Source organism: Columba livia, chromosome 14 (genome assembly GCF_036013475.1).
Source record: "Columba livia isolate bColLiv1 breed racing homer chromosome 14, bColLiv1.pat.W.v2, whole genome shotgun sequence".
In the NCBI taxonomy this organism is placed as follows: domain Eukaryota; kingdom Metazoa; phylum Chordata; class Aves; order Columbiformes; family Columbidae; genus Columba; species Columba livia.
In genome coordinates this window covers 14,963,282-14,986,664 of record NC_088615.1, presented here as the reverse complement: position 1 = coordinate 14,986,664, position 23,383 = coordinate 14,963,282, and the positions used below count along the sequence as shown (strand labels likewise).

At 46.5% G+C, this 23,383-nt stretch overlaps 1 protein-coding gene and 1 long non-coding RNA gene across 3 annotated transcripts; one reads left to right on the top strand and one right to left on the bottom strand.

Annotated features, from left to right (window-relative positions):
• The first annotated feature begins 519 nt into the window (after nt 1–519).
• LOC135575428 (uncharacterized) lies at nt 520–12,615 on the top strand. The gene is made up of 3 exons (XR_010466211.1): nt 520–623; nt 5,331–5,425; nt 12,481–12,615. It is a non-coding gene; the product is annotated as an uncharacterized LOC135575428 (long non-coding RNA).
• On the bottom strand, nt 5,593–23,096 carry RARS1 (arginyl-tRNA synthetase 1). 2 transcript variants are annotated; one of them, XM_065030100.1, is made up of 16 exons: nt 21,124–21,404; nt 20,788–20,887; nt 17,803–17,937; nt 17,109–17,297; nt 13,381–13,492; nt 12,305–12,405; nt 11,804–11,925; nt 11,373–11,493; nt 10,960–11,089; nt 10,526–10,630; nt 9,421–9,599; nt 8,803–8,912; nt 8,085–8,190; nt 7,145–7,317; nt 6,725–6,972; nt 5,593–5,740 (listed from the first exon to the last, which is right to left on the bottom strand). In XM_065030100.1, exons 4-16 carry the CDS (start codon nt 17,259–17,261, stop codon nt 5,631–5,633), a joined length of 1,770 nt encoding a protein of 589 aa, XP_064886172.1. In that variant the 5' UTR covers nt 17,262–17,297; nt 17,803–17,937; nt 20,788–20,887; nt 21,124–21,404; the 3' UTR covers nt 5,593–5,630. The 2 variants fall into 2 exon arrangements, with proteins under 2 accessions (XP_064886172.1, XP_064886171.1); XM_065030099.1 differs by lacking the exons at nt 20,788–20,887; nt 21,124–21,404 and adding an exon at nt 22,972–23,096.
• Between the last annotated feature and the right edge of the window lie 287 nt (nt 23,097–23,383).

Sequence of the window (23,383 nt, the reverse complement as noted above, 5' to 3'; positions counted from 1 at the left end):
CGTTTCCAGTAGGATTAGGAGGAGGCAGCATAGATGTCCTTGAAATATAGCAGTATCAGTAGGACAATTCTGTTAGTTATCTTAACAGTGAAATAATTGCAGCAAATGTAATGGAAAATAATTGTAGACATACAGGCCAAGTGCTTCATGTGTTGTGGCATTGCAACACGGGACTGTGCAAAGGTACATTGAAAGGCCTGAATTAGCAAAGAGAAGTCCCCCAGCTCTTGTGTCCTTGCCCTGTGGCCACCTCTAAGTGTGAGAATGTTACTGTATTTTCAGTCATATTAATTGAAAATGTCAGCGCTAGCTGCAAAATATTTTCGAGCCTGTTCTTATTTGCATCACTGTTCATGGCTTGGTTTGCTTTAAAAATAGAATTGTTCTTTTAACACGTTGCGAACTGGGGAAGCTTTGGCTCTTACCCAGCCTGTCTCCCGGGTGGGCTCAGGAAAGCTGTGCGCAGGCTCAGGCTTAGGCTTGAAGTCAGGTCTGCAACGAGGACAGCTGTGCTTTCCCCACAGCTGAGCTGGCTGAGTGGATCTACTGGGTTTTTCTAAGTGAAAACCACTTGGTGAGGACTTCTAGTGTCAGACTGGTCATCCTCCTGCTCTTTCCTACAGGTATTTTTTCCTCTTTTGCTCTGTGAGTACAATGCTTGTGTTTTATCAGTCCTATGTCTTGGTATTCAGTATGTGCTGTGTTGTGATAAAAAATTTGATAAATTATAGCACTAAGTATAGTAATAAATGTAGGCACAGTGTATATGGGCTATTGTGTAAGAAATCAGCTTCTGGTCTGCAGCTTGAAAAAAAAGAAAGGAGTCGTGCAACTGTTTTATGTAGAAATATCTTCATCGTGCCGTTGTGTTGCTTTATTCTGAGATGAAAAAGCTGTAGAGTTCTGTGCAGGAAACCCTTTGTTACAGGTGGCATTCTCCAAATGAACCAAGTGATAATCAAAGTAATTTAAAGTTTAGAAGCAGAATAATAAAACTGTGGAAGTTCTGTAAGTTTTTTGATGAGTGTCTTCAGTCTGTTGCACTGACGACTTACAACTGAGAAGTCAGAGCAAAGCAAGTAGTGAATTTGAATAGGTACATTTGTGAAGTGCTTTGGAATCCTTATTTTTAAGTTCTAAGAAACAGGTCTGTTCCTCTAGCCTAGCATGCTGCATTTTGAGGCGCTTTAAAAACATTTCTCTCTACTGAGCATGCTTCATTTTAAGGTACTTTTAAAACACGTATTTCAGATAAGTCTTTGCCTTTTGGCTGGTACCAGTCGTAACGTACAAGCAGACATACAAGAAGCGTAGTGCGGGAATCCTCGTCTCTTCAGTACACCCAGTAATTTCTAGTATTTACAGAGTTTTGTTGGCACGTACTCATGCTAAACGTGTTTATGTTTTCGAGGCATCTGGTGAGTGTTCTGTAATTCTGCGAAGTTCTATTCTGTTCCTGCGGGAATGTTGCACTATTGGCCATAGGGCTTTATGAGTTGTCACAAAACGAGCAGTTAATTCTCGACATCTGCTGTGCTGGTGGCTGCCAAGTTGTGTTGGTAGTTGGCAAGGAAATAACTATTGATAGACCCTAGCAACAGGTACTCTTGAGAACTCTTGTTCTGGGAACGCTTAGGCTGTGGCCAGTGTTATTCATGTTGTGATAGCCTTTTAAGTTTATTTATAGTTTATAGGATGTGTTTGTGTCTTTGCACCATCTCTCAGAACTGGAATGCATGAACGGGCTTTGCTGTGCAAGGGCATAGGTGTGTGTATCGTACACCCTTCCCTGGTGCCTCATTTTGATGCAGAACAGATGCTTCACTGTCCAGGTGTCGGGGCAGCTGGCACACACCGATGTGCGACACCTCAAGTACGTGCTCATCTCTAGACCCTCACATTTGCTATGTGTCTTATGTTGGAATGTCTGCTTGAGAGTACATGCATATAAGTGTGACACATACAATAGTTGATTTCTTTTTAGTAATATACTAACTAAATATTCATGTACACTTTTGATGGAAACGCTTCCAAATTCTCTAATATCTCATGCAAGCCTGTAGGAATACGGTAACGTGGTGTGAGTTTTCGTTGAAGGGATATTTAATTAGCTTAGCTTGGACTCAGTATAATTCTGTAAAGAACCAAATTTTCCTGGTTATTGTTACGCTGTTACTCAGTCAAATTTCTGCTTTTGTGATTTGTAGTTGCTTATGATTTTTTCAGGCTCTTTTCCCTGGGGTGCTGGGGCTTTGAGCAAGGTAGTTTTATTGGTGTTTTGAGAAAGAATGTTGGAAAAATCATCTTGCAATGATGAAGTTTTAAAACAGACACTCAGAAGCGGCAGCCAGGCTAACAATGCAGTTTCAGCATTTTTTCATGTTTTTAAAGCTACAAGGAGTGCTTATTACTCGTGGGGGAGGTATGGATTTGTTGAGAACTCGTATCATTTTCAGACATCTGTGCTTATACCTTAAAATTGTTCTTTAAAATGTTTATTGTTACAGACATTGAATGTAATGAAAGCTGTTATATTTTTAAGAGGGGTTTTGTCAAAGGACCACAGTTAAAAGAACTAGCAGTAAATTCCACCTGCTTTCATTCCGACCTCCCCTGTTCATTGCAAAATTAAAAACTGGAAGTCAAGCAATAGAGCCAAATTTGAAAGCTGAATACTGTGAAACATGATGGCTCAAGAAAATGCTTCCTGTTTGACTACAGCAGATTTTATTACATAAGCTGTTAACCTTATGTATTATTGGAAAGGTACATTGTCTTGCCTCTGGATAATGAATCCTCTGTATCACCTTGCTGTTTATGCAGTGTCCTGACCAGGAAAATTAAGCTTTAAATACTGATGGATCTCACCGGTTCCCTCATCTGCAAGCAGATACCTATTATACAACTATTGTCCCACTTGCTCTAAGGAACTGATCCTCATTTACTTAAAGAACACTTGTGTGAACATGTAGTTATAGAAACTGATTTAGATTTGTTTAACCTATAAATATATTGCAAATTTGGAAGTCCTTGCAATTGTAACTCAGAAATCAGATTCCTATTGATGTAAAAGCTGTGAGGAAAGATCATGAGATGGAGATGTGATTGAGTCACTATCCAGGTAAACATTAATTATGAGTCATCTTTAATAACTCCATAGTTACATGTCATTCATCTTTTCATGCCTTAGTTTTTGTCAGAGACTAACAATGCTGTGACTGATGGAAAACACTCAAGCACATACTTAAGTATCGCTGAAGTTGGTTATTTAAGAATTTAAACATAAGTAAGCACGTGTCTGCACATCTTCTTCAGCATCAAATCTGTCTTTTCTGTAATGTGACATGTCTGCAGGCTGAAAAAGAATAACCAGTTCCCTGCAGGCGTATGGTGGTGTGACAGTTTGCTCTTTAGAACTGGGCATTACGGAGTGCAGGGTCTGCCTCTGACTTGATCAGAGCTGTTTTAGGAGATCAACAGCAAAAATTATCTGTTTGCTGTTTTGTTTTCCTGACTATTTTTGAGTGAGAAGCAAAGGAACTGATGTGAGATGTTTGGTTTGCCACGGTGATTCACAGCTCACGAGCGAAATCGCGTCATCAGTGCAAAGCCCAACCCGTTGCTCTTGGGGCTTTCCCCAGGTAGGAGAGCTGGGACGGTGTCCTGGTTTTGTTAAAAACAAGTTTCTCTCTCAGTGAATTTGCCTGTCAGCTAAAGCCTTCATATTAACTGCATTTTCCTGGAGAACCAGACACATGTTTTGGTAAACCTAGCAATGGAATGCAAACTTATTGATAAGCACGGATGGACATCTCGCGAGAGGGGCAACGAGAAGCAAGTGAGCAAGAAACTGACCAACTGTGTATAACATTCCATTCACGTGAATACTTCATATAAAAGTGGGAGATCACGAGGATCTCGTGTGCTTTTCCCTTTTCCCTTCTGCTTATGGCCGACATTAGGAGAGGACCTTGCTAGTTGTCCCTGCGAACTGAGGCCTAGTGAGAGACTGAATCCAGCTCCGGTTGGCTGCAGAGTCCAGTCCAGGACTTTGGTTGCCGGCTCTGCAGTTGCTGAGACTTTCAAGATTGGTTTTGTATACTTTGTATTATTTTCTCTATTCTTATTAGTAGCATTAGTAAAACATCTTTAATTTTTTCCAACTCTCTTTGCTCTGTGCTTCTTTTCCTCCCAATCGCCTCTCCTTAGTGGAAAGGGGGGAGAGGGAGGGGGAAGTGGGGGGGGGGAGAGGGGGTTAACAATACATCTGCCAGGGTTTTATTGTCACCCCGCAATCTAAACCCTCGACAGGCGGTGCAGACATTCTGTTCTGCCACTTTACTGCAGCTGGCGAAGCTTGTTCTCATTATGAGATGTTTAGCAGGTGGACTCCATTCTGACCATGCCAGGCCACACCACTCAGCCGATCCAAGGGACGCAGTAAGAATTTCTAGCTCCTAAGGGACTAGAAAGTTCCTTTTCTGACAAGGAGGTTTGGTCCTTTTCTGTATTCTACCATTTATATGGGAAAATGCAGCTGATAACTATTATGGTCTTTCATGTATTGTCTTATAATATATCCCTAATTTGTTGTTGCTTGTGTAACGGTTTTATAATCGCATACATAGACGGTTTTCTGAGATTAGGTTTTCCAGCATCCCGTGTGAGGAAAGGCTGAGGGAGCTGGGCCTCTGGAGCTTGGAGGAGACTGAGGAGTGACTTTATTAATGTTTACAGATATATAAAGGGTGAGTGTCAGGAGGATGGAGCCAGGCTCTTCTCGGTGACAACCAGTGACAGGACAAGGGGCAATGAGTACGAACTGGAACACAGGAGGCTCCATTTAAATTTGAGAAGAAACTTCTTCTCAGTGAGGGTGGCAGAGCCTGGCCCAGGCTGCCCAGGGAGGTTGTGGAGTCTCCTTCTCTGCAGACATTCCAACCCGCCTGGACACCTTCCTGTGTAACCTCATCTGGGTGTTCCTGCTCCATGGGGGGATTGCACTGGATGAGCTTTCCAGGTCCCTTCCAGTCCATGACATTCTGTTGATTCTGTGATTGTTAGGATGGCTTTGGCTGGCTATGTCCTCCAAAAGGAGCCGAGTTTATTTTTGATCCTACTGATAGAGCAGCCTTTCCCCTAAGCATATCCACAGCAGAGAAAGGAACCTAAAATGTGACTCAACAGCATTAAAATCCAAAATGTGGAGTATTCTAAGATATAGCCCTTTTTCATTAGCAGAACTTGTTCTCTGATAGGCCACTGCCTTCAAAAGACATACTTGTACTCTAGGTTAGAAGCATGCTGTGTAACTTTTGTCTTTTCAATAGCAAATTTCTACCACCAAAGCTTCAGATGGGTCAGGAGTACCCTACATCCATGGGATCAAGTTAAAACAGGAGAAAACCCTGAAATCCTCAGAAAGGTAAGTGCAAGTATCATCAGAGTGTTTATATCCCCCTTAATGTGTATTTAAGTTCGGAATTGCAGAAGGATCTCACAAGCCCAGATTAGTAGCAGCACCAGGACCTCCCTTCCCTCCCCTGCTCTATGTTTCTCTGAACTCCCCCACAAAACACACAGACACCTCCAGTTGTTCATTCCCTTTATTGTCATACCACAGGATGCAACTACATCCTCTGCACAGGCTTAATCCCCAGGATGTCAAATCCTCTGGCCATGACGATGGCAGTGGCTTCACACAGCAGCAGCCTCCACATGTTCACCTTCACGATCTGGCCTGTAAAACACCAACACATGACCATGAGCCAGCACTGGGCCCTTGTGGCCAGGAAGCCAACAGTACCTGGGGTGGATTAGAAGGGGGTGGTCAGTAGGTCAGAGAGGTTCTCCTGCCCCTCTGCTCTGCCCTGGGGAGACCACACCTGGAATATTGTGTCCAGTTGTGGCCCCTCAGTTCCAGCTGGACAGGGAACTGCTGGAGAGAGTCCAGCGCAGCCACCAAGATGCTGAAGGGAGTGGAGCATCTCCCGTGTGAGGAAAGGCTGAGGGAGCTGGGACTCTTTAGCCTGGAGGTGACTGAGGGGTGACCTTATTAATGTTTACAAATATATAAAGAGTGAGTGTCAGGAGGATGGAGCCAGGCTCTTCTCAGTGACAACCAGTGATAGGACAAGGGGCAATGGGTACAAACTGGAACACAAGAGGTTCCACTTGAATATGAGAAGCAGCTTCTTCCTGGTGATGGTGCCAGAGCCTGGCCCAGGCTGCCCAGGGAGGTTGTGGAGTCTCCTTCTGTGCAGACATTCCAACCCGCCTGGACACCTTCCTGTGTAACCTCATCTGGGTGTTCCTGCTCCATGGGGGGACTGCACTGGATGAGCTTTCCAGGTCCCTTACAACCTCTGACACTCTGTGATTCTGTCACAAGAGCTGAAACGGCTGCTCAGAACAACTAACAGTGCCTTCCCCAGGGAACCTCATCCGCCCACAGCCTCCCCATGGCACACTGGGCCCTCTCCTGCTCCTCCAAGCCCAGCAGACTGACCAGACCTCATGCTTCCAGCTGTCTGGTTGCTCAAAACTCTCTGGTCAACCTTCCTGCTCATGGGCAGATGATGACACAGGCTGTGCCTGCCACCTTCAGTCCTCCCACAAGGACACTTGCTCTGCAGCAGCAACTAGTGTGACAATGGCCTTCCAGTGCAGGGAAACATGCGGCAGATTGCCCATAGCGCAGTACATGGCACTGGCCAACACTCACCACTCTGTCTGTCCTTCTCAACGCAGTAGCAGTTGTCGTAGAACTCGGTGAAGGTGGTGGCCAGCTCATAAAGGTAGTCACAGAGCGTGTGCAACAACAAGTCCTCCAGGATCTTCTGCAGGATCTCCGGAAACCTCAGGATGCACTTGCCCAGTTTCCACTCCTTCTCGTGGTCCAGGGTGAGCACCTCTTCCCTGGCTGCCTTCCGCAGCATCTGCTCGTCAACACTGGCCAGGCGAGCAATGGCTCTGCAGTGAACCAAAACACAGTGTTTTTAAGGGTCCTGTGGGGCTGGCCTCTCTCTAGGCTAGCACAGGCCACCCACTCATCTCCTTGCTTGCCCGGTCCTGGGCTACCAGGCCAGAAGACAGCGATCAGCCCCGCAACACACCGGGAGAACGTGCCCTGGCAGCAACCTACCTGATCCGTGTGAAGGCATACAGCAAATATGCAGCTGTGTTTCCTCGGTCGTCCAGCATCTTGTCAAAGGAGAACACGTAATCGTTTAGTCTGTTGTGGGAGAGATCTGCATATTTAATGCAGCCAAAAGCAATTGATGTCTGGGCAGCTTTCAGCTCTTCTGGTGTGAGGACCTGTTGCAATTTCAGAACAGGTAACAGTCAGGAGGAAGAATGCTACATTAGCATCACAAATCGCAGCAGGCAGCCTTGGCCACACAGCAGGGCTCAAGAGGAAAGCCCAGGCCACCAAGGGGATTGTCCCATCAGTGACAAGCTCACACCCACCTTTCCACCTCAGGGCACCCGACAGCCCCACATCAAGCCCCCATTTCTGCTGTCACTGGCCCTGCAGCACTGCCCAGGCTCCACGGGGTCCTTCTACTGCTGAGGGCCCCTGTGCCCCATTGATGTACCATCCTGCCAGACAGGTTGGATGCTCATACTGTGCTCCTGCTTCTTACAAACTGTGTGTATGTTGCAAACACTAGCCCTCCTACCCTTAGAGAGTGTTTTGCATAGCCACAACACTCATAAAACCACCAGTCTGGTGGAACAGTGCACTGTCAGCATGGCAAGCACTTTGTGTCCCAGTCACGTGAGCCCTTGGGAGACACTCAAGGTGTTTTTTCTGTGCTTCCTCATGTTCCCATTTAAAAAGGTACCTTTTGCTTTCACCCTACACTGCACAGCACCAGGGAGCTTGAAAGCACCAAGGAGCACCAAGTACCTTGCCCAAACTGCTATCAAATAATTGTACTGATTGTGTACACAAGCCATGTCACCTCCTGGGCAGTTTGGTAGTGTCTCTGTTCTCAGCTCACATCCAGAATGCAGAAACTGTAAGTGTGTGGACAAACCTGGGAAGTTCTCAGGAAAGATAAGCAATTTGTCACAACTACCTTGTCCCGTTCCTTGTCTTTTAGCTTGTCCATAGCTCGTTTCAGCCCTTCTTCCAGCAGATCTAAAAGACGCACGGTATCTCCTGAACGAGTTTTGAACTTCTTCCTGAAAACAGAGAGCCAAAATGACCACCTGTGCAAGAGGCAAAACGCATCCACCCTCTGCCTGGGGTGCCACATGTGCCCAGGCACATCCAGGACATACATCAGAACTTCCTGCAGGGATTTCTACTGCCCACACCTTACGGCTTATTAAAAAAACACATGCCCCCAAACTCTTCCATAGTCAAGAAACTGGTATCACATGGACAGCTACAAAACTGATACAACGCCCATGGGGTGTCTGGGAGGGGTGAACAGGAAGGCTCACAGAACGGTCCCAGCTCCAGACATTAGGCAGGACCCAATAACACTGCCAGACCTCTGCCCAGCAAGTCACCTTTGATTTTGTAACAAACCTGCGGCAAAACCACCCAGTCTGCAATGGCACGTGACCACCAGAGCACACCGGTTTAACCACAAATCCACAGAGACACGAGAACAACTCTGGAGCACAGGGGCCTGGCTTGCAGATGGGCCACAGGTTCTTTTCCCAAGTTTTTTTTGCTTTTGGCATGCGACATACACACTTGTAAACAAACAAGAGCAAGTCTGCTGCATTCACTCAAACATCCTCTGCAGAGCACATACAGAGGAAAAACTACACCCAAAGACTTACTTGTCTTCTCCCAGCACCACTCCGAATGCAGCATGGGCCACTCTGGTCACTTTGGGATCATACCAGCCGATCATCTGTCCAGCTGCAAACACTGTTTGTAAATGCACCGACTGCAAGGAACAAACACCAACCACTGGTTCTCAAGCCACTCCTCCAGGTGCAAGTTTTCTTCCCAGTTTTATCGTCTTCACAATGCTACTTTCACAATGAGACTTAAAATGTTCCTAGTTCCACAGACAAATTCCCTTTCAGAAAGTTCGGCCTTTCAAAGAATTTTCCTGGCTTACAGAGGCAGCAGCTGGAAAATTCCCACCACTGCTCAGGTACAAAGCTGACAACCTTACATTTCCTCAAGGAGAAAAGACCCAAAAATAAGCAGCACAAACCTTATTCCAAACTCAACCACTGAGATTTAGGCTTCATCAACCTTCAGTGGTAACTGGGTCTCTCCCAAATCAATCAGATCTAGGGGGTCTTCACGGAAATCATCAAACTAGATTCACCATTACAATAAGGACAAGAGTAAATATGCCACCCTAAAATCCCTTTGGTGTTCTGTTGCATCAGCCATTTAACACAGTTTCTGATATCTGTACCCGCAGAGGTTGGCATCCTCACCTGGCCGCTATCGACAACGTAAATAAGGATATCAGCCTTCTCCTCGCACAGCCTGTGCCTAAGAGCAGCTAAGTCAGACGTGTCGTATGTGTAACCTCCGTCCGATTTCGTGATTGTCAACGGGACAGAGAAACCTGGGACAAACACAATCTTCCGGCCACCATCCACCTGGACAAATCCTAGAAAAGCAAAGGAAAACATTCTGTGTTGTAGTGCACAGCAAGGTTTGTGGGCCAGCGTCAGCGGAAGAGCTTGCCTTCCTGGATGTTACCAGAAAGAAAACACCATGCACCCACATTATCAAATAATTAATGGCTCACAATATGAAAAGACAAAAAAGAGAGAACTCCCTTGTCAGACAAGTCACTGCACTTCCAGAACTCACACTATGCACAAGGAAGTAGATCTGTACAGATCTGGCTTTACCAGAAGAGACATAATTTGATTTAAAAACTCCTGTCACTGGCATCCAGATCCACCTTTACAGCCACAATAGCAGCATCACAGAGTGTGGTGTTAAAGGCAACAGAAACTCTACAGAGATACAACAAGGACTTAGCACAACGTCTTTCAGAGATAAGATGAGTCTGAACACTTCAGGTGGTGAGACTCAGGAACTGCCAAATCCAAACAGGAACACATAAACACTTGTTACGCTCCATGTGGCTTCTCGCCAGCCTCAAAGTCAACATGATTCGGAAATGCCACAATCTGCACAGAGACTTCTCAAAAGTTCCCACACAGGTACAACGCTAAGACTGGGAAGTCTGTCATACATAGCTCCTTGATTATTTACTAAGGATACAATAAAATCCAGTAGTACCTCAACCTATTGCTTATGAATACCACAGACAAACTGCTTTTGGTGTCAGCAAGAAGGATTCAAGCTTTCTAGAATAAAACAGATAAGAACCAATTCTGCTAATGCTTGTCTGGGGAGAAATGCCACAGCAGATCCACTCGGGAAATGTGGCTGAGAAAAACAGCAAGGGTGGGGAACATGCAGCTTCAAAAACATCGGTCCTAAGCCTCACTGAATAGGAGCAAGGTTACCTCGTTCATACTGACAGCTGCAGAATTTCTGACTCCAAGACCAAAGCCTCACCTTTATCTTCAAATTCTTTCACAATGTCTTTCATCATCTCATGGTAGAACGATTCTCCTCTCTCTACGAGTGTGATGTCCAAACAGTTGTAGATTTTCTGGAACTCTTGAGGAGGGAAACAGAACAAAATACTTCCATTAAATGCACACAGTGGGAATTAGTGGCGTATGTTTATCAGTAGGCTCAGCAAGTCCCTAAGGTATTTTCCATCTCTTGGTGGAGCCATCAGACTAGGACTCAGGACACGAAAGGTTTCACTGAAAGCCTCCACAGACAGTCCAGTACTCTGGTTGTATCGGCTTTTTTCTTTAAGCTTCCCATAGTAGTGTGACAGTGATTTTCAAAAGAAAACTAGAGGATGGGCTCAGCCACAAAGGTGAGGAAAGACACACTGTTCTACTGCTGAGATACGCTTCCGAATCTGGCAAAGTCACCTTTCCGCGACACGTCACAGATCAGCTGCCACGCTTTAATGAAGTCTGGGTTTTTGCTCTGCAGCAGCACCACGCATTGGTAGGCACGTTTCTTAAATTCCTCCTCTGTGTCAAACCGCTTCTTGGATTCCTATGGTGAAACACATCATGAAAAAGCACCTCTGCAACAAGCGAACATTTGTACCCCGCTCTCTGAGAGTATCAGCTCAAAGGCAGAGAGGAGGATGCTTACAAAACCCGTTAATCACGCCCCATACAGACACTCAATACCAGATACCACAATCCACTAGCAAGTGGCAGGTGATAGCAACAATGTATTAACAGTGATTCAATTGTTTTGTTTCCATTTGTAAAGCTCCTCAATCTGCTTTTCAGATGTTGAGGTGAATATCACACTTATTTGCTACAAATACCTTGTAAAAAGCTTGGAGATCCCCAATGGGAGGAGAAACAGTTAAGTAATCTGGAAATTTGTCTTGGAGGTGAGCGATGAGCATTCCAAACTGGGTGCCCCAATCTCCTAAATGGTTTAACCTTGAAGCAATCAAAGAGCACAATAATAATTTCTCAAACATATGCTTTAAAATACATGCATTTTAAAAATATATATTCTAAAAGAAGAAACACCCATAATATCAGAAACCCAAACCAGGCAAGCCCCTGACTTCACTGCAATAAAGCTGCTGTCCATCTTGATTCCTAACCCTGCTACACTTGCTCAGCTTAGTATATACATAAAGGATTATTTGTTATATGCATATAAAAAAGACCAATACAGACCAGAGTATAAAGATTGCATAAATTCAGCCCAACCAGCCCACCCCACCCAAAAGTCAACTCTCACCTCAAAACATCATAACCTGCAAATTCAAACAGTCGGCCCATACTTTCTCCGATGATGGTAGACCGCAGGTGGCCAACATGCATCTCCTTCGCAATGTTAGGGGATGAAAAATCCACCACCACCTTAGGGGCAGTATCAAAGGAAAGCAAACGAATAAAAGGCAGCAGTCATTACCACATCGGTGTGTTTAACGTGGTTTTGCTGTGGGCGCACGGGGAACAAGGCGGCGCAGGCAGAGCAGCACAGGCTCCCAGAACAACCCTGGCACAACACGTCGTCCCCTGGGGAGCCCTGTCCCTCACCCCCAGGGGCCACACCAGGTACATGCAGCCCACCCCACGCCGCCCCAGCCCCTGGTCACATCCCCCTTACTCCGCTGTAGCAGCCTCTGCTGCATCCCATCTGCCCAACAAGCCACTTTGGGGGGAATTTCAGGGCTACGTGCCCTCCAGCCCATTTCAGCTACATGGGAACAGGACACTTGTGTGCTTACTGCTGTACCTTTTTCCTTTTGCCAAGAGCAGGTGGTTGAACTCCATTAATCAATAAACTTCTGAGCTGCTTTGACACAAAATCCTTTCTCAAGTGGACGTTGATAAAACCTTTAGAGGAGAAAAGCAGCTATGAGGTGGGGCTGCAGAGGTGCCTCAAACACTTTTTGTTTCCTTCCCCCTTAGATTCCTATTTCCTCGCATCAAGGACAAGAACATATGAAGTCAGCTTGACAAAACAAAAACATTTTTCAGCAACAGGACAACAAAGCTGTCACTAGAAGACAAATCCTGTTCCCAGATTATGAAAGTCCATTTCACACCACCACAGCCTTTACTGCAAGCTAGTCCACTGACATAACCTCTTTTTTCACACTGACACTCAAAGGTGTATTTATAAAAACTTTTTATAATGAGAAAATAATCTTGCCAGGGTTTGCAGAATGTATCCTTTTTTAAATTAATATCCTAAACCATGTAGTTTCACCCTGGATAATCCACACTTGTGGGATGACATTTTTAGTTCTCCTGCTTCACAGAGCTAATGAACAAGCTTCTGCCCAAGCACCTGAAGGGCTGTGCCACAAGATTTTTTTGTTTATGCTGAAGCCCTAAGGAATATGAGCCCTTCTATTTCTTCCTGAGTCACAGGGACAAATCAGATGCAGCAGTTAATAACCTCCAGGCTACTCCAGCATTTCAGTGCTGAGAGGACAAGGTCTCCTCACCATACAAGCAACAGCAAGAGGGCACATGGATTTTTGCTGCGATTTCATAATTGTGGCCTGATACCCATCACCAACATTTACAGGGGAAAAGCTGGTCCCTTAAGGATCAGTGGAAAAATTGTTAATTAAAGGGCTCAGGATTGTACTTGTCAATTCTAACAGAGAGACAGGTTTTCTGCTGCTGCACAAGTGTGAGGATACAAAGCTCCCCAAGACGGAAGAAGCTAATTCACCCTGTAACAGCAGCTTTAAATCACAGAAAAGTTGAACACAACTCAGCTTCCCTGGTTGCCATCCAGTATAAAATTGTCTTATCAAATTTAAAACATACGAAGTGTGTAACATGAAACTATCTTACCAGGACCAGCAATGTCAACCTGTGCAATGTATTCGTTGGCAGGAATATTTTTTGCTATTTTCTCAGCGATTTCTCTTGGGCTAACCTTCTGTTCCTTGGTTTTGAGCAGTATCTGAAACACAACAAGAAAATCAACTAAAAATCGATCCTCCAAAACATTCCACAGAGTGAACCAGAAAGCATAGATACTGCAGCATTGAAAGGTCCTCACGAGCTTTATGATGCAGAGACACAGACAAAAAAACCATCTCTAGCAGATTTTACAGATTAGATCAGCTCTTTCTACACAGCAGAAGTCAAATGAGACACAACACATTCACTCCCTTCTGCTAAGGGCAATTAAAGGGTACTCCCTCTGCCAGAAGACAATCTGTCAGGTCATTTTTCAAAAACCTGTTAAGTGGTTTGGTGAAATTCTGTTTCTATAAGGTAGTAAAAGGGACTAATTCTTTAAAAATCGGCACAGCCCTTCACACTGCTTCAAAATCCTGTTCAGCAGTCTCACAGGCAGGCTCAGCTCCGCCAACATCCCTACGTGAAGTTTTGAATCGTGCCTACAGTAGGTGCTGAGTGTGGATTCAGTGCAACTCTGCTGATTTATGATTATAACCAACCAAAGCAAACTGCCTTCAGCCCTACCTTAGACTCAAACTTAATAAACAAGTAAATGAATGAATTAATAAAATCCAACAACCCAAGCAAAGATAATCCTAACAATGCCCAATTTTCTTTGAAGAACATCATAAAGACTGCTGGGAAAGTAGCTCTCCTTTTCCCTCTGGACACAAATAGCCCACTGTGAGGAGCTCCAATAACGCGATGCAAATTCACATGACAGAATCAAAAAGGTTTGGGTTAAAAGGGACCTTCAAAGATCATCTAGACCAACTCCACAACTTTTCTGTCCATTCCCAAAGCATCTTCTCATGTAGCTTTCTGCAAATCTTAGAGAAACACCCTTTAGAAGGATTCTGTCAGCTATGCCAACCCAGCCCTTGCAAAGCACTACCTTCACACTGTTTAAAACTACCACAACTATTTGTTTCTGAGCACGTAATTTTCCATTCTTACTGTGACATGTTTGAAAATAATCTGTTGCTTCATTCCCATCAAGGCCACAAGAGCACACACCTGCCAATTCAGAATTTAGACCCATATTTAGCTCATATTTGCTAACTTGTGGTGCTGCATAACGTGACTTCTACTGCAGCTTCCTGTTTAACCTGTCACACAGCTGATCGTAACAGGATCCTTACAAGATGGTAAAGGCTTAGAATGGGCAAGAAAATAAAACCTTTGTAGCCTTTAATGCTACTCAAAGTGCAAACTACAGGAAAAATAAATTCAAAACCGGATTATGGGCATGTTATAGCAAGTTACAGGCATGTGTGTTATCTGAATCCTTCCAGCAACAGTCACCGTACTCCTATTACTCGAAGGAGCAAGCAGAGCTCCTGGCTCCAATCCCAGGCATGAATATGCTAACGAGTTCCCAGGAAAACAATACCCATTTGTGAGGGCTGCTTCCACATGGGTGCGTTGCAGGGAGAGGCTGCAGCCCCGCACGTATCAGCGCTGCCTCTGGGTCAGGGCCCTTCCCTTCGGTTCCTCGGGCAGCCTCGGTGACCGGCGCCCCAGCTCTGCGCAGGGGACACCCTGGGGGACACAGCTCTACGGGAAGACGTGCCCCACGGTTAAGTCCCAAAAACTTAGGCCAACAGAAGGTACATAACCTGCTGCTCTCAGTAGGAAGTGACTGCACTGCACCCCCTGGCTCTGCTAGACTGATCCACTCCGAGCGAACATTGCCAAGGCCAGGCCCAGCACACACAGCTCGCCTTGCCAGGGAAAACCGCTACAGCCAAGCCCAGTACCAGGAATCGTTATTCACCAGTACAGCTGACAGTCTGCAACTTGAAACCCTGGCTGTTCAGACACCGAGTTATGCGAACAACGTTGACACTGAGAAGCCAGGACCGCTCGAGAATCCCAACCGTGACTTAATTGGGGTAAAGCAGCGGTCAGAGCAATGGCGAAGCTCTGAAAGCCCGTGTCAGCGCAGTCACCCAGGGTGCTCCTCTGGCTGGAGCCCAGTCACAATGTGCTAACAAGACCAAGGGAAGACGACACATATTTGTGAGGGCTGCTTCAGCCTTGGCACTTCAGCCCCAGAGCCTGCTGGCTGGCACGTATCGACGCTGCCCGGGAGTCAAACTCATTGTGTCGGGACAACAGACAGAGCGGCTGCGGATGACAAGCTGGGAGAGTAGAATTCCATGTGTGTCAGTGCATGTTCCACGTGCAGATTACCAGTCTAACACATTAATAAAGGTGAATTGACAACAGAACACTTTAAAATGAAAAGTTGCTTCTGTTGAGATTGCAAAATAAAAAAAGATCTCTAATTGCAAAGAGGCTACCTATTCACTCAAAGGCATCAGTGCATTGAAAGTCTGGGCACTTTAGCTCTTAATGCACAACTTTCTTTCTCCCCCACCTCCTGGTTTTACTTCAGCACAGTCCCAGCCCACTGAGCCAGTCCTGAAGTGTCTCTTATTTTGTTAGGGTTCTCTTTGGCCAAATAACTTCTAGAAAGCAGCAATGCTGTCACTTTCAAACTGACAGTTGATGCTAGCCAGGTTAAAAAAACCCCACTGCTTCCTTTCCACGCACTTAACAGGTGTTTCTGTAAAGTGGAACCATTCTTACAGTTGCCTGAAAAACCTCCAAGATCAGAACACTGTAACAAAAAAGCCATGTTTCCTGCCTTTTTTTTAGTTGAAAGAAAATACAGATACCATTAACCATAGATGTGGGGATGCTCACAAAGTCAACTCTCAGCTAATGCTGGGATAACAACCACCAATAAGACAGGAGCACAAGCACAAAAATGAGTGCAGAGTACCACACCCAAATTCATCAGAAAGAGCATCTGTCGCGAAACTGGAAATGTTAAAGGAGCACAACAACAATCAGCCAAATCCAGCAGTAGCCAGGGAATTAACAAGAGACTTCTGAAAGAAAGGAGGTGAGCTAGAGCAGAAGGCTGGACAGTGCCAGGGCAGCAGTTTACACCTGGCTGGAGACTGGGAGAAGGTGCTTCCCACGCCATCGGGTGTGTGTTAGTGGGTGGGGGAACCTGCAGCACCCACAGCAACCGGAGGGGTGTGCGACAAGGGGAGCTCAGACCCCAGAGATGGGGCGTGTGTCCGTAACCCAACCACCCCGTACGAAGGCGGCTGTGCACCCAACTCTGTGCAAAGGTGTGGGAGACATTGTACTTCCCTGCTGTTACAGAAGAGCTTTTAGAGATTTGTAGATATTTAGCAACATTTTGTAAGTGTCCAGAATTTTGATTTATTGTTTTGCTGATACTAGCTCCAAAGATATAGCTCACCAATTGGTAGTTAATTGCACACCACTAGTAAATCAATGCAGCACTTAAATCCTGATTTGATTTAGATCCCACGAACTGAGCAGTTTTGCAGTGACACACATGTAACTCTCTCATATCAGTCATCTCAACAGAAGTTTACAGGTCTGACCTGTGAAGACAAGTGCTTCCCCTGAAATGCATTTAATTCCCCTGAAATGCCTGTACATACTCACTGGATTCTCATCCCAGAGGCCGCCAACAAGCCTCAAGCAGCTCTCACTGTGCTATCACGTAGCTCCCAACAGACAACATCCTCATTTTCTCCTCCCTTTGTAAGATCACTCAGATTTACCTGTGTTATGCCCATGGCGCTGTTACACTGGTAATCCCCAAATTTGGGTTGCTGACTTGGCGTCACTACCAGTGGAGGGTTTTCTAAGTCTGGGTAGGCAGCTTGAATAGCAGCTCCGAAGATCTCCTGCAGACAGCTGTTGATGTTAATCATGCTTTTTGCCGTTTTACTTCTTTCCTCTTGAAGGCTCTGAAACAAAAAATCCAGAAGGCACAACTCACAGCATCCGAGGAACTGTTATATCCCACTTCTCCCCTCAGCTGCCTGGCAAAGCATGGCTGGCAGATTCAGCTGACACCTCTGGGCACAGGAGCAACATTTACAACATCAAAATAATGTGATTCAAAAGCTGCTTCTCCCTTCGAACCTCCCAGCACAACCATTTGCCCTGAACGCAGGGCTGCATCATTTCTCCCACCTCTGGCAGTGCTTCTGGTAGCGACCTCAGCTGAGCTGCCCGTTACACAACCTGCCAAGATGTGATGGTGTGGAACCTACTGACACTTTTCATAAAGCAGGTCTCTGTTTAAGGGACCAAGAAATACCTTATGTGCCACCAACAATTAAGGCATCAGAATGCAGAGTGAACAGGCTATCACACATCACTGGCTCTAACAAACTGACATCATTTATTTAGCTTGTCTTACTGAGAACAAAACCCACATGCTACATCATTAATTCTTTATTGCCTTACCTTTTGAAGGAAATTTAACCGATACTTAAGTTTTGCGTTTTCCTCTCGCAACCCTTCCAAACTCGGGGAGACTCCCAAGCACCCAAAGTTCTTCAGATGCTCTATTTCTGCAGTTAACAACCTGATCTCGTCTTCCTGAAAAGCAAATTAAATTTCACACAGTAATTCTTGGGGTGGGGTGACAGAAGGTGAGGAGCTGTAAGGTCTCACATACAGTTTTAGTTTAGCCTCATAAAGATAACAGCAATGATGTGTAAACTGAATAATTCCAAACAACTGATGTTTAAAGGTGGTTCCTACTTGTGTCTAAAACAAGGACCCTGAAACAATCTAAAAAAAGTCAGTAAGACCTCACTAACATTAAGACAGAAGTGCAAGAGAGAAAACAGGTCATGTTATCAAAACATGTTCCCAAAATAAGCACTTTCTACAGCTTTTAAAATCTAATAAAGATGTCAAAAGAAGTGACTCAAAACCCCGTAAAGCTCCTCCAGCCGGTTTCACCATCTCATAGGCCACGGGTTCTCTTCCAGAGGATGAAACCACAACCACTCACACAACTCCAGCAAGCTCAGACACCAGCTGGTTGGCAGCTGCTGCACGGAGCAGAAATTCTCCTCGCCCCACAACCTAAAACAACCCCAACACATGAAACCTCCTTGCTGGTGTCCATCTGTTGTCCTCTCCCATAACAGGCGCTGTGCCCACCAGCCACAAAGCTGGCTCACAACCAGAATTAAAGCCACTCGATGCCGCAGGGAGCACCCGCCAGCCCCTCACCTGCCTGCGCAGGCTCCCCAGCCCCAGAACACCCATGGCAGGAGCCAGCTCAGGCTGTCGCTGCAGTCAAACAGGCCACCAACCCCCATCAAAAAGGGCTCATTTGCTTTGTTGCTCTTGAAACAATAATAATATTTAAATAAGGAAAAAAAAATAGGCCCATCAAATCTTCTGGTCTTATACGTCCACCTGAACAACAGCTCCCACAAATGCCACTAGCACGGCAGACGCTCGGAAAACCTCAGCTGAGCCAAAACATTCTTAAGATTGGGCTGTTGGTGGAGCAAGCTCAAAATGAGAACTTCTGTGGTCATTCTTCATTTGCGCTCCAGCTTCCAGCACACTTGACAGCCTCAAGGCCTCCTCTGCTACAGGAGAACGGGATGCTTGCTGCACATTCAGATGGGAAGGAAAAAAAACCTGTATCAAAACCTCTGGTTTGGCATTTAGCCAACAAAAAACACTGAACAGCACAGCTGGATCTCAGAAATAACCCACTTCAAATAGCCCATTGCACCTTTTCCTTTTGCAGCATACTCCTTTCTTTAACCCAAGGCAGACACTCTAAAAATCAGGCTGTTTTTCTCTCACATACATATACATACCTTCCCTCATTTAACCAACACAAAATACATTTTTTCTTATTTTCAGCTTTTCTTACTGGCCTGAACTGGTAGCGTTTTATGTAACATGCAGACCCGTTTGCAAAATGTTCAGACTGAACTTCAAGTTTAAAACAGCACAGGAGAGATTTCATTGCATTATTTTACAGTTGCTTTGCTATAAGTTTAAGCACGTGTTATAGCAGCAAACTGACTTAAAGGCCTTAACACTGGAGCAGTGACGTGTAACTCATCCCCCCCAAGCCTACAATGTGCTTTAAGAAAAGCGCAAAGATATCTCCTACTCTTAATATCAAATTATCTGTAAATTATTGTCTGCCTGGTATTACCTTCTCTCTAGTGAAGTCACCAGCTTCAGGACATGTTAGCAAATCCCTTAGGAAAGTTTTGCATTGAGGACAAATGTCCAGATCCAGAAAGTTGCATTCTGCTTTTGAAACTAAAATCACTACATATGGAAGCCAACAAGCAGCTCACATGGATTTCTCCTGCATTAAAAGACTCCCCCTAAGCTATAGCCACCCAGACATTTCAGTACCGTTGGTAAACTTTCAGAACAGAAATTTGGTTTGGATTTTGCTTCATAATCACAAATGCCTCTGGCCCGGACTGGCACATTTTCCTCTCCTGTTTTGTGCTCCTCTCCTGCAGAAAGTTTCTGTAGCAGGCTTTTTGTTACTTGATCATGAACTGAAACCAAAAAGGCTTCATCACAGTGCTCTAGCTGCCTATCCCAACATTGCTCCTGCCACTTCAGTCTCCATTTTTCTGCTTGTTAACAGCTCATACTGATGATGAAATGAGCTTTTTAGTCAAAACCATGCAGCAGAAAAGCCTGAACTCGGCAATGATTACACTGGGTTATGATCACTGCAGCTGGGTCCCCGGTTCCTGGGTCAGTCAGGAGGGGAACAAGACCCATGACCGTCCTCTCTCTGGTGACCAGGGACAAGACATGAGGAAACTTAAAGAAGCTCCATTGGGGGAAGTTCGGATTGGACATGAGGAAAAAGTTCTTCACTGAGAGGGTGGTGGTCACTGGAATAGGCTCCCTGGGAAGTGGTCACAGCACCAGGTCCATCAAGAGTTCCAGGAGCGTCTGTCTGGACGATGCTCTTAGTCACACAGTTTAGTGTTGGGTAGTCCTTTGGGGGGCAGGGAGTTGGACTCAGAGATCCTTACGGGTCACTTCCAATTTGAGACACGCAATGATTCTCTGACCCTCACACCCATAACCACGCTGCTGAGCTTGCTGGACACTCGTCTTTAGACATTCACACGCAATAAATGCCCCTTATCACAGCAACTTATGATAAAGCATCTATGAATGTCAGATATTAAAGGGATATTATAAACACTACATTATTTCTGAAAAACAAACTATTACATTAAACTACAGACACTCTGCTCTGGCAGTTCCATCCATGTGAGGGAGACAAGGCCAATACAGCTCCCATCTACAGAACGTGTAACTGCAAAAAGGAAGGAAAAAGCTGCTGTTTGGGACATGAAGTGTCACCCCCTGGATTATTCTACCTGCCCAGGCCTGGATATATCACAACTTGTCCGTAAAGGGTCATACCTGATGACCACCTCATGAGAAGCTGCGGGAATTACATAAGGCCATGCTGACATCTTCAAGGGCTCTTTGGTCAGCTCAGTACTAGAAATTTTCCCCTCACCTGTGAATACAAAAAAACTATAGCTTTTTTCATAGGACCGAGATTATCCTTGCATTTTCCCCTAGTGTATAAGAATGTCTTCCAAAGACTACTGAGTTAACAAGAAACTAGCATAAGCTCCTGTCTCTGGGCTTTAGTATGATAGAGCTTTTCGTCTTCCTTCCCCTCCCTTCTTGCCTCCTGCACAGTTTGATCTCTGCTCCTACTCTCTGAGCCGGCATAGTGCAATAACTCACACGCTCTTTGCTGGGTTATTTTCCCAATGATTCCTTTTGCCCTCTCACAAAGTGCTCCAGGACACGCTGCAGCGCCAGGGAGCCTGCTGCTGGGAGCGAGGTGACAGGGAGATTCCACATGGACTCCTTCAGACTCCTGGAGTCAAAGCGCCGAACACTGTCCCTCTTGCTGTGCTTCAGAGTGACTGGGATTTGCTTATGGACTAAAGACCAGACAGCAGTGACAGCAAAGGGAGAACCACTCTGCCGGAATACCCGAGACGTCCTTCCTCACCCAGCAGCTACATAGGACAAACACAAAGGCAAAAAGGAGTTGCAGAGATTCAACAGGCAGATTTATTGTCATATGTTTGAATTGTGAGTAGAAAACACACTGAAGAGTTGCTTAAGAGCACATGTATGGTAGGCAAAAAACAAAGGTCAAACGTCCAGAATATGTCAGTTACGTACTCTTGGGGCAATATATGAGAAGTTAACCTGTAGGACTCAAAGTTCTCCTGAAGCTGTCTCTGTACTCTACTGTCAATATCAGTCATTGACTATGATATACCCGGTAGTCAGATTTTATTATTATAGTCACTGAAAAGAGAATGGGTTGTCACAACCTTTTTTCCCAACCCATAGCACGTTATTGCCACAATAATCCTGAGAAAGCCAGGGCTGCCTCAGCACACCTGTCATGCAGCTGGGACATCCTGCCTGGGTACCACAGCTCAGGGAATGGCACCAAGAACCTGGGTGGTGACACACACCGTGTCTGACAGCTTCTCACTGCTTTTTGTTTGGAAGTTCTTTGCAGAACTTCATCTTGAACCCATATCCTCACTGGGAAGTGTCATAAGCTGAACCACAGCCATAAGCACACAACACAGGGGCCGAGGAATGAGAGCACTTTAGAATAATTTCAGTTGGAAGAGACCCTCAGGCTTGAGTTCAACCATAACCTAACCTCACTCTGGCACCATGTCCCTAAGAACTGTGTCTAAACACCTTTTAAACCCCTCCAAGGATGGTGACTCCACCACTGCACCGGGCAGCCTGCTCCAATGCCTGACAACCCTTTCTGGGAAGAGTTTTTCCCTAATATCCAAGCTAAACCTCCCCTGGCACAACTTGAGGGTATTTCCTCTTGTCCCATCACTTACTACTTGGCATAACAGCCCAACACCCTTCATGCTCCAACCTCCTTTCAGGTAGTCCTAGACAGCGATATGGTCTCCCCTCAGCCTCCTGTCCTCCAGGCTGAACAGCCCGAGCGCCCTCAGCCGCTCCCATCACACTTGTGCTCCAGGCCCCTCACCAGCTTCCTCAACTCCTCTGTACTCTCTCTAGTACCTCAACGTCCTTTTTATGATGTGATGACCCAAAACGGAGCACATGATTCAAGGCCCCCCTCACCAGTACAGTGGCACAATCACTTCTTTTGTCCTGCTGGCCACACTCTTCCTGATACATGCCAGGATGCTCTTGGCCTTTTTAGCCCCCTGGTGACAGCCGCTGTGACCAACACCGCCAGGTTCCTCCGCCAGGCGCTTTCCGGCCGCTCTTCCCCGAGCCTGCAGCGCTGCCTGGGCTTATTCTTTCTTTCTCACGCGCGGCAATGAGAGCAGCTGCGGAAGGTGCTCAGCACCCGGCTGCCCCCGGGACCGGCCTCTGCACCCCAGCGTCCGGCGGGGCCTCGCTCTGCCCACGCCCGCCTCGGCCTGCACAGACCCGGAGCGCCCCGACCGCACCCCTGCCCGGCGGGCCCGCCCGTCCCCTGCGCCCCAGAGAGCCCGGGACCTCCCGCGCCTCCCCCGGCGGGCCCCGCCCCCGCTGCGTCCCGCCCGGTCCCGCTGCGTCCCGCACCTGCCGCGCCAGCCGAGCTGCGGACTGCGCCACGCGCTCCTCCATCCTCCAGCGACCGGAAGCGGTACGAGCGGAAGCGGAAAGCGCGGGAGGCGGGGGAGACTGGCGCTCTGCGGCAGCGCCCCCGAGCGGCGGGGAGGGCCCGAGCAGCGCCCTGTGTCCGCCGTGCCCCCCGGGGGTCCGGCCGGGCCGGTGTGTGCGTGTGTGCGGAAACAGGCCACATGGAGGAAAAACCACCACATCCCTCGGACCGGCGCTGAGAGACGTTCCCTGAGCCCGGAGCACAGCAGACGGGTCAGCGATGGGCAACGGGCTGCGACCTGGAAAGCTCATCCAGTGCAATCCCCCATGGAGCAGGAACACCCAGATGAGGTTACACAGGAAGGTGTCCAGGCGGGTTGGAATGTCTGCA